The sequence below is a fragment of the Oncorhynchus masou genome, chromosome 27 (assembly GCF_036934945.1).
Source record: "Oncorhynchus masou masou isolate Uvic2021 chromosome 27, UVic_Omas_1.1, whole genome shotgun sequence".
NCBI classification, from domain to species: Eukaryota; Metazoa; Chordata; class Actinopteri; order Salmoniformes; family Salmonidae; genus Oncorhynchus; species Oncorhynchus masou.
This window is the reverse complement of record NC_088238.1, coordinates 17,114,258-17,131,624: the sequence shown is the minus strand read 5'-3', so window position 1 is coordinate 17,131,624 and position 17,367 is coordinate 17,114,258. Positions and strand designations below refer to the sequence as shown.

The 17,367-nt window shown below is 45.3% G+C and overlaps 1 protein-coding gene across 1 annotated transcript in view; it reads left to right on the top strand.

Moving 5' to 3' along the window:
• Positions 1-13,460, top strand: part of tmtc2a (transmembrane O-mannosyltransferase targeting cadherins 2a) — a 97,237-nt gene extending 83,777 nt beyond the window's left edge. Inside the window, exons 10-12 of the mRNA XM_064939365.1 lie at positions 1,067-1,181; positions 2,947-3,010; positions 11,854-13,460. Of these exons, the coding sequence (XP_064795437.1) occupies positions 1,067-1,181; positions 2,947-3,010; positions 11,854-12,036 (362 nt within the window). The 3' untranslated portion in view covers positions 12,037-13,460. The remainder of the gene's footprint in view (positions 1-1,066; positions 1,182-2,946; positions 3,011-11,853) is intronic.
• Positions 13,461-17,367: the final 3,907 nt, after the last annotated feature.

Genomic DNA, 17,367 nt, shown 5'->3' with positions numbered 1-17,367 from the left:
TCTCCCTCTCTCCCTCCCTGTGTCTCTCTCTCTCTGTGTATCTCGGGTCTCAAGTCTCGGGGTTGTGTTTGGGTCCTGGCGGGCCGTGTTGCTTTCTTTGGACAGAGTCATTTGCCCTCTCTCTGCGATCTCCTAGCCTCTTTTCAGAGGTTTATTTTTACTGGCCCCCAACACCTTATCGTAATCTGCCCGCTACAGCCATTCCTCCTCCACTGTGACTGGACTGACTCCACTATGTTGTTGGTGAGACTGTATGAATGTGCTTACAGACTCTCTGAACTGTGGGACAGGGAGGACGAGAGCTGACATGAGAGGTCAAGCCTCCTTTCCTGCCATTGTTCAGACTAACACATGCTCTGATGTGTCACGCTACATGTGACCCGTAGCAACCCTCTGCATCCAAGTGATGGTTATTGCTGACTGACACCCAATGAGGTATGACATCCGAGACATAGGATGACTATTTTTACAGATTCTAAAAACCCGTGGAAGAGGATACCTCACGTATGCAGACAAACACGCACACATGTTGGAACACACACCCACACAAACACACACACTGATTTGTATAGGGAAACCTCTGCACATTACACAGTCCAACATAATATCTGCGTCCCAGACATAGTAGTCATGTATTCCTCCTCAGCAGACTCCTGTGGAGGTAGAGCCAGTTGGTCCTGCTCCCAGGGGACATACATGAAACTCCTTCGACTCAGCTGGACTTCTGCAAATCACTGAGCATGACAAAAACCTCCTCTTTTCCTCACTCTCTCCTTTCTGACCTTCTTTCTGTCCTTCTTGCTGCCCTGTCCTCTGAAACCATCTTTTTGCTTCCTAATTTCCTTTCTTTCTTTCTTTCTTTCTTTCTTTCTTTCTTTCTTTCTTTCTTTCTTTCTTTCTTTCTTTCTTTCTTTCTTTCTTTCTTTCTTTCCCCTCGGTGTCTCACTGTCTCTCTCTCTTTCCCTTTTTTTGTCTCCTCCCTCTCTCCCTCTCTCCCTCTCCCTGCCTCCCCTTCATCTCTTTCCATCTCTTTCTCGGTCTCTGTTTCTGTCTGTCTAATGGACAGGCCAGTTTCTGCTGGAGCAGTCTCGTCTGGCAGAGGCAGCAGAGGTGGCAGAGAGAGCTGCAGATCTGGACAGCTCAGAGTTTGATGTGGTCTTCAGTGCCGCTCACATGCTCAGGTGGGTGTGACAGCGTATGAAAACGGTATTACAGTGTTTAAAGAGTGCCTGGTATTTTTGCAAATGCTGCCCAATCATACTTTAACGAGTATCAATCAAATGTGTTTATAAAGCCTTACAATACTGTAGGTCTTCAGCGCATGTAGAGTTTCTGTTGGATGTATTCAGATGTCTTAGGCGTGAAAATAGCAGAAGGTGTCTCTGAAAGGTTATTTCAACGGTGATAGAGAGTTGGTTGCCAAGGCATTTCATCATTCACGACTCAATCAATATTGCATTGTGCCCGCTAACACACTCAGAGACACTTCAGGTCTGACGTTTAATAAGATAATAGCAGTTTGCATGGAGACGGTCCATTTTAAGTCGTTTGTATGGTTCAACTGGTTTTATAGTTAATATACAACACATGGAAACAGCGGTTGTAGTTTTGATTCATGCTAGTGACGTTTCAGTCCAGGGCTTGTAAAGAAACACAGGCATACCTCGGGAGAATTTGCCGTTCGGCTTGGCAAGTGTGAGCACAGACAGCACATACATTTTGTACGTTTGAAATAGGGGACTGCAAATCCTCCCAACTCACTGCAACTGGAGGAAGTATTGGAAACGACGTCTCTTAATTCCTTTTTGCTCCACATGTCTGGAAAAGTAATTGAAGCTACAGCATCCTTCATCCAAAGTGATGTGCTGGAGGAGAGTTCTATGTCGACTGCTCGGCAAGGGGACTGCTGCTTGGATGTGGGGAGGAAAAACGGAGAGACAGATCATCATATTCTGGCCCTCTTCGATATAAGCCTACTGCATTGAGGAAAAAATAGCATGACATATTCACTCAACTCATCCTGTAATACGACACTCTTAGGACTGTGCTGAGACATTCTGATGCAGACATGTCTTTGGGTGTATTAATGCTGGTCAAAATGCACCTCTTACTCTCTGTTCTGTACGGCAAATAAATAACTATTTGACACTTTGGATGCCACTAAATTATTGTCAACATCAAGCATTAGACTGGGAAAACGTACTTTGTTCTGAAACTCAGTGATCATCGGTCTTCATCCAGACCGTAGCAGTGGTTTGCCATATCCTTGTACACCCCATGGCTCTTCTTGACAGAGACCAATAGGGTAGCACCAAGTTTGGACCTGTGAAAATCAAAGTCAAAGTCCTTACCTGTTGCGTAGTGTCAGCGTTTCCAAGCTCCAGATTCTCCCAACATTGTAGATTGTGTAGATTCTCTCAGATGCAGTGGGAAACACCAACGCCTTCAAAAAGTTGACACATTTAAATGAAAGACGTTGTTGAATGGATGGAGAATGGATCTGAAGAGTCAGGCATGAACTTGATATGAATGGAATGATGAAGCACTACAAGCCCAAGGCAGACTTTATGCAAAGTTAATAGAGACATATTTCCCTGAGTCATACACCTTATGAATATGTCTGAAAAGACTTCTGCCTTTATCTAATTAGCCTTAACATACTAAGTGCAGTTAGTCTCAGAAATATATGCAGCATAGTGTTTCAGAGTCATTTGAGGGAGTATTTTTCAGCATCACAGTGCCCTCAGGATCTCAATACTTTATGGGAAATATTAAATTATAATGAAAGAATGCTTCTCTATCCAATACGTAACTCTTTCTGCCGTCATGTCACGGTAATACTGTCAGACTCTGTGTAAGCCGTGTGTAATGACGACCTCTATTGCCCTTCCTCCTCTTGCCATCTCTCCCTCCCTCATCTCTGTATTTCACTATCTCCCTCTCCAGACAGGCCAGTCTAAACAAGGCAGCAGAGCGGCATTATGAGCGCGCGGCAAACCTCAGACCAGACGTGAGTACCTTGGCCCAATGAGCCTTTCTTACTCAAACTGGTGGACACGCACACACACACATACACACACTCCACCATTACACACAATCAGCCCTAGTCCACCATGACTGCTCCATCAATGCCTCCCATTGTTTGTTAGAACTGGAGAGCAGGATCTCTGATTCTATGGTTAGAGATGAAGGTAGAGCTCTCTCTCTGCAGAGCATCAATCAGTCCTTTCAAAGGGAGTGGATGCGTGGGGGAGTGCTATGAGAGAGAGGGTAATATAGAGTCATAAGGACGTGTGTTTTAGATAGGTGTAGATGAGGTTTTCCACGCTCACTGACTTATGCGCCATTTTGACTCAGGAGAGTTAGCTTGGAGGCTGTTTGAAGTCTGGAGAGTTAGCTGGAGGCTGTTTGAAGTCTGGAGAGTTAGCTTGGAGGCTGTTTGAAGTCTGGAGAGTTAGCTGGAGGCTGTTTGAAGTCTGGAGAGTTAGCTGGAGGCTGTTTGAAGTCTGGAGAGTTAGCTGGAGGCTGGAGAGTTAGCTGGAGGCTGTTTGGAGTCTGGAGAGTTAGCTGGAGGCTGTTTGGAGTCTGGAAAGTTAGCTGGAGGCTGTTTGGAGTCTGGAGAGTCAGCTGGAGGCCGTTTGGAGTCTGGAGAGTTAGCTGGAGGCTGTTTGGAGTCTGGAGAGTTAGCTGGAGGTTGTTTGGAGTCTTTATCAGAGTTTTATTTAACTTATTTTAAGTCTGACTGAGTTAGCTGGAGGCTGTTTGAAGTCTGGAGAGTTAGCCTGGGGAATAGTTTTGGAGTCTGGAAAGTTAGCTGGAGGCTGTTTGGAGTCTGGAAGTAACTGGAAGTCAGCTGAGGCTGTTTGGGTCTGGAGAGTTAGCTGGAGGCTGTTTGGAGTCTGGAGGGAGTTTTCTGGGAGTCTGGATTTAAGTTGATATCTGACAGTAAAGCTTTTGAAATGGAAGTGCAACAGCTGGAGGCTGTTTGGAGTCTGGAAAGCTGGAGGCTGTTTGTATGTCCGTGTCTGTGTGTTCTTCACAATCAGTTTGTCTGTAACAGAAGTTAGTCGGTATGTCCGTGTCTGGAGAGTTAGCTTCACAATCAGTTTGTCTGTAACAGAAGTTAGTCTGGTATGTCCGTGTCTGGTGTCCTTCACAATCAGTTTGTCTGTAAGAGTTAGCTGGATGTCTGTTTGGAGTCTGGAGAGTTAGCTTCAGGCAGTTTGTCTGTAACAGAAGTTAGTCTGGATGTCCGTTTCGGTGTCCTTCACAATCAGTTTGTCTGTAACAGAAGTTGGAGTCGGTATGTCTGTGTGTTTGGTGTCCTTCACAATCAGTTTGTCTGTAACAGAAGTTAGTCGGTATGTCCGTTTGGTGTCCTTCACAATCAGTTTGTCTGTAAATGGTAAGTTAGTCGGTATGTCCGTGTCTCACTGTCCTTCACAATCAGTTTGTCTGTAACAGAAGTTAGTCTGTCTGTGTGTCCTTCACAATCAGTTTGTCTGTAACAGAAGTTAGTCTATGTCCGTGTCTCGTGTTCTTCACAATCAGTTTGTCTGTAACAGAAGTTAGTCTGGTATGTCCGTGTCTCGGTGTCCTTCACAATCAGTTTGTCTGTAACAGAAGTTAGTCGGTATGTCCGTGTCTGTGTGTCCTTCACAATCAGTTTGTCTGTAACAGAAGTTAGTCGGTATGTCCGTGTCTCGGTGTCCTTCACAATCAGTTTGTCTGTAACAGAAGTTAGTCGGTATGTCCGTGTCTCGGTGTCCTTCACAATCAGTTTGTCTGTAACAGAAGTTAGTCGGTATGTCCGTGTCTGTGTGTCCTTCACAATCAGTTTGTCTGTAACAGAAGTTAGTCGGTATGTCCGTGTCTGTGTGTCCTTCACAATCAGTTTGTCTGTAACAGAAGTTAGTCGGTATGTCCGTGTCTCGGTGTTCTTCACAATCAGTTTGTCTGTAACAGAAGTTAGTCGGTATGTCCGTGTCTGTGTGTCCTTCACAATCAGTTTGTCTGTAACAGAAGTTAGTCGGTATGTCCGTGTCTCGGTGTCCTTCACAATCAGTTTGTCTGTAACAGAAGTTAGTCGGTATGTCCGTGTCTCGGTGTCCTTCACAATCAGTTTGTCTGTAACAGAAGTTAGTCGGTATGTCCGTGTCTCGGTGTCCTTCACAACAGTTCCCAGTCAGACAGTTGTATTTATTATTCAGTGTAATTCACAGAAAGGCCAAGGTCCTCTAATCCACACTCTCCAACAAGTCAAGGGCTTACACTCAGTCATTATTCGGAAGTAAAGCCCCTCTTGTCTTTGACATTTCGCTGTGCCTGTCTGCTTAGCGAATGTCAAGTCCTCAAATATCAACTTAATCCAAAAGGGTTTCGGGTCATGAAAAATTCAACATCTGTGGCCAGACGTGCTGGGAAAGACAATTTGTCAAAGGAGTGTAGCTTCGAGAGAAAAACCAAAAACTTCAGAGTGCAACAGAGGATGACAGACAGAGTTACCACACGTTCTAATTCCTAATGGGCCGTTAGGTCTGACTGCATTTGTGTTTTGTTTTCTCTGTTCCTTAAACTATTCACAACCGCAAAGTTACTATCCCTAAACGCAGTACATACATTGCAGTTTCAAATAGAGTGTGATTAATGTGACAATGCCCATATACTATATACTATATTATCAGCCTTAGATTTGAATCTGTTATAACTTAAGTCTCTGTTCCACTGTTCCAATCATCAGTTCAGTACATTTCCTCTGTGTAGAGCGAGTAGCGAGTAGCCCTATGGAAAACGTATCAGAGTTGAATCGTGGAGCTCATGTCCATAACAATGTGTTAATATGCAGCTCAACCAACACCTGCTGAGAAAGACCATACTGTGTGTTGGGGAAATGGTGGGCAGCTTTTGCTGGGTGAAACAGAGGTCAGTTGGACTCTGAGGGTGCCACAATAAAAGATCATTGTTGACCGTATACAGAGTGGTTACCATTTCTTGTTAGGCAGTTGATATTGGGTTTACTGAATTACTATGCGATGCAACACTGTTGAGTTCAGGCCACTTTCATTTCAATTCAGTTAGCTTTCTCCATCGTGCAAATCAAATTCCAAATTGAATGGAATTTAGATTGAAAATTATACTGTGGATATCCATTTTGAGGAAATGATATGTCCTGTGTGGCTCAGTTGGTAGAGCATGTTGTTTGCCGGCCAGGGTTGTGGGTTCAATTCCCACGGGGGACCAGTACGAAAAATGTATGCAGTCACTCTGGATAAGAGCGCCTGCTAAATTACGCAAATGTAAAAAATTATATCATTGAGACTTGCCGAAATAACCAAGGTCAACAGCTACTGTCATCCTTGGGTAAAGGTTTTGTTTGGATCCGACCAGCCCCACCACATTATTCACCGCCTCAGCTTTGAGAGAGAGCGATCTCCGGCATGGCTTTCTGGCTCCAGTGAGTGTACACATGTAAACAGAGGACCCTGTAATGACTGTCTGGGGCATCTCCTGTGTCTCACCCTGGGTGCTGTTTACAATGCTAGAGGACGTTAATCTATCTCCACCAGCCTCTGTCTGCTCAGCCTATAGAGAGCCATGGTGTCTCCTGTGTCTCACCCTGGGTGCTGTTTACAATGCTAGAGGACGTTAATCTATCTCCACCAGCCTCTGTCTGCTCAGCCTATAGAGAGCCATGGTGTCTCCTGTGTCTCACCCTGGGTGCTGTTTACAATGCTAGAGGACATTAATCTATCTCCACCAGCCTCTGTCCACCCATGGTGTCTCCTGTGTCTCACCCTGGGTGCTGTTTACAATGCTAGAGGACGTTAATCTATCTCCACCAGCCTCTGTCTGCTCAGAGAGAGCCATGGTGTCTCCTGTGTCTCACCCTGGGTGCTGTTTACAATGCTAGAGGACGTTAATCTATCTCCACCAGCCTCTGTCTGCTCAGCCTATAGAGAGCCATGGTGTCTCCTGTGTCTCACCCTGGGTGCTGTTTACAATGCTAGAGGACATCTAATCTGTCTGCTCATCTCCACCAGCCTCTGTCTGCTCAGCCTATAGAGAGCCATGGTGTCTCCTGTGTCTCACCCTGGGTGCTGTTTACAATGCTAGAGGACGTTAATCTATCTCCACCAGCCTCTGTCTGCTCAGCCTATAGAGAGCCATGGTGTCTCCTGTGTCTCACCCTGGGTGCTGTTTACAATGCTAGAGGACGTTAATCTATCTCCACCAGCCTCTGTCTGCTCAGCCTATAGAGAGCCATGGTGTCTCCTGTGTCTCACCCTGGGTGCTGTTTACAATGCTAGAGGACCCTCTGTCTGCTCAGCCTATAGAGAGCCATGGTGTCTCCTGTGTCTCACCTGGGTGCTGTTTACAATGCTAGAGGACGTTAATCTATCTCCAACAGCCTCTGTCTGCTCAGCCTATAGAGAGCCATGGTGTCTCCTGTGTCTCACCCTGGGTGCTGTTTACAATGCTAGAGGACATTAATCTATCTCCACCAGCCTCTGTCTGCTCAGCCTATAGAGAGATGAGCCAATGCTAGAGGACGTGTCTATCCCACCAGCCTCTCACCCATGGTGTCTCCTGCTGGGTTTGTTTACAATGCTAGAGGACGTTAATCTATCTCCACCAGCCTCTGTCTGCTCAGCCTATAGAGAGCCATGGTGTCTCCTGTGTCTCACCCTGGGTGCTGTTTACAATGCTAGAGGACATTAATCTATCTCCATGTCTGCTCAGCCTATAGAGAGCCATGGTGTCCCTGTGTCTCACCCTGGGTGCTGTTTACAATGCCTGTGTCTCACCTGTGTCCCGTGGGTTACCATTTCTGTTTACAATGCTAGGTGCTGTTTACAATGCTAGAGGACGTTAATCTATCTCCACCAGCCTCTGTCTGCTCAGCCTATAGAGACAATGCTAGAGGACGTTAATCATCTGGCTCAGCCTATAGAGAGCCATGTGTCTCCTGTGTCTCACCCTGGGTGCTGTTTACAATGCTAGAGGACGTTAATCTATCTCCAACCAGCCTCTGTCTGCTCAGCCTATAGAGAGCCATGGTGTCTCCTGTGTCTCACCCTGGGTGCTGTTTACAATGCTAGAGGACATTAATCTATCTCCACCAGCCTCGTTGCTCAATCTATCTGTCTGCTCAGCCTATAGAGAGCCATGGTGTCTCCTCCCTGTCTGCTCAGAGGACGTTAATCTATCTCCACCAGCCTCTGTCTGCTCAGCCTATAGAGAGCCATGGTGTCTCCTGTGTCTCACCCTGGGTGCTGTTTACAATGCTAGAGGACGTTAATCTATCTCCAACAGCCTCTGGGTGCTGTCAATGCTAGAGGCCATTAATGCTAGCCTATAGAGAGCCATGGTGTCTCCTGTGTCTCACACAATAGAGACGTTAATCTATCTCCATCTGTCTGCTCAGCCTATAGAGAGCCATGGTGTCTCCTGTGTCTCACCCTGGGTGCTGTTTACAATGCTAGAGGACATTAATCTATCTCCAGCCTACAGCCTCTGTCTGCTCAGCCTATAGAGAGCCATGGTGTCTGGTCTCACCCTGGGTGTTTACAATGCTAGAGGACGTGTCTCTGTTTACAATGCTAGAGGACATTAATCCTCCAACAGCCTCTGTCTGCTCAGCCTATAGAGAGCCATGGTGTGTGTCTCACCCTGGGTGCTGTTTACAATGCTAGAGGACGTTAATCTATCTCCAACAGCCTCTGTCTGCTCAGCCTATAGAGAGCCATGGTGTCTCCTGTGTCTGCTCAGCCTATAGAGAGCCATGGTGTCTCCTGTGTCTCAATGCTAGAGGACCCTCCACCAGCCTCTGTCTGCTGCCTTTGGTGTCTCCTGTGTCTCACAATGCTAGAGGACGTTAATCTATCTCCACCAGCCTCTGTCTGCTCAGCCTATAGAGAGCCATGGTGCCTCTCCTGTCTCCTGTGTCTCACCCTGGGTGCTGTTTACAATGCTAGAGGACATTAATCTATCTCCACCTCTGTCTGCTCAGCCTATAGAGAGCCATGTTGTCTCCTGTGTCTCACCCTGGGTGCTGTTTACAATGCTAGAGGACGTTAATCTATCTCCACCAGCCTCTGTCTGCTCAGCCTATAGAGAGCCATGGTGTCTCCTGTGTCTCACCCTGGGTGCTGTTTACAATGCTAGAGGATGTTAATCTATCTCCACCAGCCTCTGTCTGCTCAGCCTATAGAGAGCCATGGTGTCTCCTGTGTCTCACCCTGGGTGCTGTTTACAATGCTAGAGGACGTTAATCTATCTCCAACAGCCTCTGTCTGCTCAGCCTATAGAGAGCCATGGTGTCTCCTGACCTGCAGTAGGAAGTTAACAGCCAAAGCAGAGTTTGGTTTCTATTGGTTTCAGTGGACAGTTTTGGTTCCAAGTGTTCTTGATGTTGTGTCTGGGTTCTTTATGAAGCCCTGTCTGGAAAGGAATAGGGTAAAGACTAGTTAGTGCTACAATACAGATGCCTTATTGGTCTCTGGAGTTGTTAAAGTATGCTCAAGAGAGTCAAACTTTGTACAAATAGAAAACTCACAGTAAAAGCTAACCACCTAAAGAGGCGTGTAAACTCCTATCTGGAAAAAAAACTTTAGTTGCATCTCAACTCCTTCAACCCTGACCCCACAGTCGGGTTCACAGGCATGTGGAAATGTCCGGTCTGGAGGGTGCTGGGAGAGCCAGAGGTGAGACTGGGATCTGGGTGTGTTTGCGGTGGCATACTGCAGGGCTCCGGAGCCCAGACTAGAGATCCCTTCCCTCCATACTCAGTTACGACTTGGTGGTTTCACTTGGCCACATCAAAGGGCCATTTGATTAAATAGCACCCTTAAAAACACAGATACTGTACATGTGCTCACATTCACTAATACACAAGCACTCACACACAGGTAGGTGTGCATACACACACCTACACACACATGCGCGCATACACACATGCATACTCAAACACACACATGCACGCATGCACACACACACCGACTAGTGTATAAGTTCCTGGTGAGAACTGTAGCTCAAGACAAAACGAGTAACCTGCTCTGTTCCCATTAGCTTAGCTTAGTTGACAGCTGGAGAGACAGACTTTTATGGAACGATGAGCTTCAAGGCATATTGGCATAACCCTCTTTAACTCTGCAGAGAGAGACCAAAGTTGGAACTGAGTACAATTGAGCCGAATATCATATAATCTATCTGTGTTCTGAGATTTCATACTGTGCCATGTAAGACATCTCTGCATCCAGTAACATCCTCTCTGTCAAATAACCCTCCCTTCATACTGTATCTTCAACAAGTTCTACTTTATGGGAAATATACTGCTCTATACTCTTCACAACATGGCATCCAGCCCAACACAGACAATCTGTACTACTAACTTTTTATTCATTCAGTTTTAAAGGTCATTACACCACAGCCCCGTCAAGGGAAAAACTCTTTCTGAAATCAGACCAGCTACTGCGAGGTCAAATGGGATAATTGAATGGCCATTGAATTAACTCAGCTTCAAGTCAAGTTAACAAAGCCTCGTTTTTAATCCATAGCAAAAACCTGGCAGGTCACCTGTAAAACGTCTTGCATATGAGAATCTGCATTAAATAGAGGTCTTATGGGAGGGTGAATTTGAAAGAGTTTGCCAGGAGTTGAATTCAAGGGCATGTACTGTCTGAGACTACCTGATCACTAAACTGCATCTAGACCTATCCAGTAGGGTTATCACGAAGGAAAACACAAAGCAGATTCAACTATTTGGTCCTTTAAAAAGAAATGACTGTATGTAACATTGTTTGCTATAGCTTAGAAAAGAAACATGATTCTGGGTGACAACATAAGGTTGCTTGTTTCCAACCTGTTTTCCTCAAGAAATTAAGTATGGCCAACTTTTGAAATATTTTGAAATATTTTTTGAAATAATTATTTATTACAAAAAACACAAGGAAGGGGTAACATTAAAGTATTAGAACATGAAGGATAAACAATACAGCATCAAGACACTATCAAACATGTATCAGTCTTTCCACAACAGAGCCATCCTTGTGTGAGAGTGCGTGTGCATGATAGTGATATAAAATATATGTCATAGTTTCCTTTTTCATGAGCATAATCTTGTGAAACCCGAACCCTCCAAGATTCCCCCACAGTTCCCCAATAGCTGTCCCTCAACCATTCGAAACCCCTCCCACAGTCCCCCCCCCCGGAAGAAATAAAGGGGCACAACTTTAGTTTTAGAAGTGGGGGGGACATAATTATAATATCAACATATTTATTTCGGATAAACACTCCAAAAAGCCTACCCCGACCTCTTGGAGGCTTCCGCATGGTCCTAAAGTACACCGTTGCCTTATTTTGTATCACATTCCAATTATAAAACAGGGGGGGACAAAAAGGCAATTTCAGAATGTGGGGGAGACGTGCCCCCCGTCTCCAGTGAAAGTTGTACCCCTGGCTTCATGTTTTGTTTCCTTGTCACGATACCGTTGAATTTTGTGATACTGGTACCGTGACAACCTTACCAACCAGACAAACAGTCTATACTGCATCTAGACCTATCCATCGTAGAAGAGAGCCTCCCACTCCTTAAGGACTTTGCTAACATCATTATAAATGTTAACCCGGCATGACATAAACACTTGGCATTTGAGCAACCTCCGGAAACCACAAACATCAACAAGAGTTTGACCCCACCAGCCATTAACCACATTCTTTTGAGCAACAGCAATATCTTTCTAAAGACTTAATTTTGTCAGAGCGTCACCTAATCCACAGTGTAACACGCAAATGTTAATCAATTCCCTCTCCCTTTCCTCTCTCCCTCATTCCCTCGGTCTCCCTCTTTCCCAGTACCCGGCAGCCTTGATGAATCTGGGCGCCATCCTCCATCTGAATGGGCGGCTGCCTGAGGCGGAGACCAACTACCTGCGGGCGCTGCAGCTCAAGCCTGATGACGTCATCACCCAGTCCAACCTGCGCAAGTTGTGGAACATCATGGAGAGGCAGGGTCTGAGGACCACGCAGGGGCCTTGAACCCTCAGACACAGGAAACCAGGAAATTGCCCCAAGTGAGGTCCCCTTAATAGGAGTGAAGGACCTAAAAAGAGGCGGGAAACCCCAGGAATGGAGCAAATAGAGACCAGGGGATTGGTGTGCCTCAGGGATGAATACCAAGGCCAATCCAATCTGTTTGAGATCAGTAGTCTCATTGGAACGGTAGTAAGGGAAGGCCTGAGGGTTTCTAGGGTCGATATGACGACCTGAGCTGGGTCGAAGCACAGTTGAGTCACATCAGGATGGGAGAGGTTAGCTACACAAGTCAACACAGCAAGGATGACAACCCTTGGCTACTCAGAGGCAGTTTTACTGAGGTCACAGTGCAAGGACTGAGATAGTCCTCATTAGACAACAAAAAAACATTCCTAAGACGAAAGCTGAGGGGTTACGTGATGACTCGTATCTCTGGGCCCATTTTTATTTATTTACTTTAATTTAAAATTCTCCCTCCGAGACCTGTGTGTATTCCGAAAGAACTTAATTTGAGTTAGGATGTGACTACGGAACAGAAGTCATAGTTCTACTCCATTTGATGATATCATGAGGGCTTTGGGGGCCAAACATTGTACATGCTGTTGATGCACGATAAACAAGTTGGCCTGAATATTTGCGTTACATACAGTATAGTACGGTCTGGATTTAATGCTGATTAATGCTGATGCACATAAAGTTGCCCTGCGCTTATCATGACAGTGATAAATTCAAGAAAAATGTCCAGTCAAAACCATAGAGTCCAATAAGACAAAACTACAAATGATTCCATCAAGGATGCCAACATATCCAAGGCACAACATGTATTCACGCCCAACAGTAGGTATTTTTAGACTGTGCTAAAGGTGTACATTGTCTTCTGTATCAGGATACCCAGCAGACAAGTTCTCCCTGATGCATGTTATCTATTTCAATGTAATATAATGAAGAGGTTTTATTTCATTTCATCAGAAGATTATTAACTTATTGATTTGCATTTACTGTCTGTGTCAACACCAACACACACACACACACACACACACACACGCACGCACGCACGCACGCACGCACGCACACACACACACACACACACACACACACACACACACACACACACACACACACACACACACACACACACACACACACACACACACACACACAGGTTGATCTAATTCTACAGAAAAAACAAGTGGAGTTCTTAAGCAATTTGTCCCTGCTCAGGGATATCAGGTGGTGTGCTACTGTCAACCAGGCTCTGCTGGCAGTGAAAGAGTTTACTAATTGATGGTAAGAGGTTTTTTTTTAAAGATGGTTGTGTTTGTTTAAAAGATGGGGGATTTGTAGATTTTTGTCCTGTTCATTATTATATAATTCATGTTAATTATGTTCCCTGTATTCCACAATAAAAAAACACCTTCAGACCTTGAGTGGGTTAATTCATTGTGGCATCATCAGATTTTGTCTAGAGATTTAACATTTCACATCTACATTTTAAAGAAAGGACACCCATTTCACGTCTACATTTTATAGAAAGGACACCCATTTCACATCTACATTTTATAGAAAGGACACCCATTTCACATCTACATTTTATAGAAAGGACACCCATTTCACATCTACATTTTATAGAAAGGACACCCATTTCACATCTACATTTTATAGAAAGGACACCCATTTCACATCTACATTTTATAGAAAGGACACCCATTTCCACATTTCACATCTACATTTTATAGAAAGGACACCCATTTCACGTCTACATTTTATAGAAAGGACACCCATTTCACATCTACATTTTATAGAAAGGACACCCATTTCACATCTACATTTTATAGAAAGGACACCCATTTCACATCTACATTTTATAGAAAGGACACCCATTTCACATTCACATTTTATAGAAAGGACACCCATTTCAAAGATTTCATTTGAGTTGGTCCCAATAGATACTGGAATTCTGTCTAAAATAGTTAGAATCTTCTGACTTCAGAGGGAGGGAATCTTGTGAATAATTTAGTAATACAACTCTCTATCTACACTTCTCTTGACTACTCTTAGTTTCCATGGAGACCTCTTGACAGAGAGGAGAGAGTTAGGGTTGAGTAGAGATGATTCCTATCTCATCCATTTTAGAGAACATCCTCTGGTGTGTTAGTTTGAGAGTATACATGCAGCTCTTCAAAATATGACAATATGTTGACCAACACACACACATGCAACTCTGAACACAGAAAGTAGACAAATCCATGTGAAAGCAAACTATTGATGAGGACTACTTTTTGGGGGCAATCCCCATTTCTGCCAGGGCTTGAGCTACTGACGAATCAGACAAAGATCAAAAGGGGATTATGATAAAGTGCCCGACTCTGAACACAGCAGGGTGTAAATATTTAACAGGGTATGACTGAGTCAGGAGACACTGTCATTAGGAGTGGTAGAGTCAGACAGAGACACTGCCATTAGGAGTGATAGAGTCAGACTGAGAGACACTGTCATTAGGAGTGGTAGAGTCAGACTGAGAGACACTGTCATTAGGAGTGGTAGAGTCAGACTGAGAGACACTGTCATTAGGAGTGGTAGAGTCAGACTGAGAGACACTGTCATTAGGAGTGGTAGAGTCAGACTGAGAGACACTGTCATTAGGAGTGGTAGAGTCAGACTGAGAGACACTGTCATTAGGAGTGGTAGAGTCAGACTGATTAGAGACACTGTCAGGGCTAGAGTCAGTGGTGAGAGTCAGACTGAGAGACACTGTCATTAGGAGTGGTAGAGTCAGACTGAGAGACACTGTCATTAGGAGTGGTAGAGTCAGACTGAGAGACACTGTCAGACAGACTGAGAGACTGTCATTAGGAGTGGTAGAGTCAGACTGAGAGACTGTCATTAGGAGTGATAGAGTCAGACTGAGAGGCTGCCATTAGGAGTGGTAGAGTCAGACTGAGAGACACTGACTGTCATTAGGAGTGGTAGAGTCAGACTGAGAGACACTGTCATTAGGAGTGGTAGAGTCAGACTGAGAGACACTGTCATTAGGAGTGGTAGAGTCAGACTGAGAGACTGCTGTCATTAGGAGTGGTAGAGTCAGACTGAGTCAGACTGAGAGACTGATACAGTTAGACTGAGAGTGGAGTGATAGAGTTGGACTGAGAGACTGTCATTAGGAGTGGTAGACTGAGAGACACTGTCATTAGTGTGCATTAGGAGTGATAGAGTTGGACTGAGAGACTGTCTGTCATTAGGAGTGATAGAGTTGGACTGAGAGACACTGCCATTAGGAGTGGTAGAGTTGGACTGAGAGACTGCCATTAGGAGTGATACAGTTGGACTGAGACTGAGAGACTGCATTAGGAGTGATAGAGTCAGACTGAGAGACTGCCATTAGGAGTCATACAGTTGGACTGATAGAGTCAGACTGAGAGACTGAGAGACTGCCATTAGGAGTGATACAGTTGGACTGAGAGACTGCCATTAGGAGTGATAGAGTTGGACTGAGAGACTGCCATTAGGAGTGATACAGTTGGACTGAGAGACTGCCATTAGGACACTTGGACTGAGAGACTGCCATTAGGAGTGATACAGTTGGACTGAGAGACACTGCCATTAGGAGTGATAGAGTTGGACTGAGAGACACTGTCATTAGGAGTGATAGAGACTGCCATTAGGAGTGACAGTGAGAGAGGCTGCCATTAGGAGTGATACAGTTGGACTGAGAGACTGCCATTAGGAGTGGTAGAGTCAGGACTGAGAGACCATTAGGAGTGATACAGTTGGACTGAGAGACTGCCATTAGGAGTACAGAGTCAGACTGAGAGACACTGTCATTAGGAGTGGTAGAGTTGGACTGAGAGGCTGCCATTAGGAGTGGATAGAGACTGCCAGTCAGTTGGACTGAGAGGCTGCCATTAGGAGTGATACAGTTGGACTGAGAGACTGCCATTAGGAGTGGTAGAGTTGGACTGAGAGAGACTGCCATTAGGAGTGATACAGTTGGACTGAGAGACTGCCATTAGGAGTGAGAGTACAGTTGGACTGGTAGAGTGCATTAGACAGTTGGACTGAGAGACTGCCATTAGGAGTGATACAGTTGGACTGAGAGACTGCCATTAGGAGTAGAGTTGGACTGAGAGACAGTGTCATTAGGAGTGATACAGTTGGACTGAGAGACAGTGGACTGAGAGGCATTAGGAGTGTTGGACTAGAGACTGCCAGTACAGTGGACTGAGAGACTGCCATTAGGAGTGGACTGAGAGGCTGCCATTAGTTGGACTGAGAGGCTGCCATTAGGAGTGATACAGTTGGACTGAGAGACTGCCATTAGGAGTGATACAGTTGGACTGAGAGACTGCCATTAGAGATACAGTTGGACTGAGAGGCTGCCATTAGGAGTGGATAGAGTGCCATTAGGACTGAGAGAGCTGCCATTAGGAGTGATACAGTTGGACTGAGAGACTGCCATTAGGAGTGATACAGTTGGACTGTGCCATTAGGAGTGAGTACAGTTGGACTGAGAGACTGCCATTAGGAGTGATACAGTTGGACTGAGAGACTGATTAGGAGTGATACAGTTGGACATTAGGAGTGATACAGTTGGACTGAGAGGCTGCCATTAGGAGTGATACAGTTGGACTGAGAGGCTGCCATTAGGAGTGATACAGTTGGACTGAGAGACTGCCATTAGGAGTGATACAGTTGGACTGAGAGGCTGCCATTAGGAGTGATACAGTTGGACTGATTAGGAGTGCCATTAGGAGTGATACAGTTGGACTGAGAGACTGCCATTAGGAGTGATACAGTTGGACTGAGAGACTGCCATTAGGAGTGACTGAGAGACTGCCATTAGGACTGGACTGAGAGACTGCCATTAGGAGTGATACAGTTGGACTGCCATTAGGAGTGATACAGTTGGACTGAGAGACTGCCATTAGGAGTGATACAGTTGGACTGAGAGGCTGCCATTAGGAGTGATACAGTTGGACTGAGAGGCTGCCATTAGGAGTGATACAGTTGGACTGAGAGACTGCCATTAGGAGTGATGCAGTTGGACTGAGAGACTGCCATTAGGAGTGATACAGTTGGACTGAGAGACTGCCATTAGGAGTGATACAGTTGGACTGAGAGACTGCCATTAGGAGTGATACAGTTGGACTGAGAGACTGCCATTAGGAGTGATACAGTTGGACTGAGAGGCTGCCATTAGGAGTGATACAGTTGGACTGAGAGACTGCCATTAGGAGTGATACAGTTGGACTGAGAGGCTGCCATTAGGAGTGATACAGTTGGACTGAGAGACTGCCATTAGGAGTGATACAGTTGGACTGAGAGGCTGCCATTAGG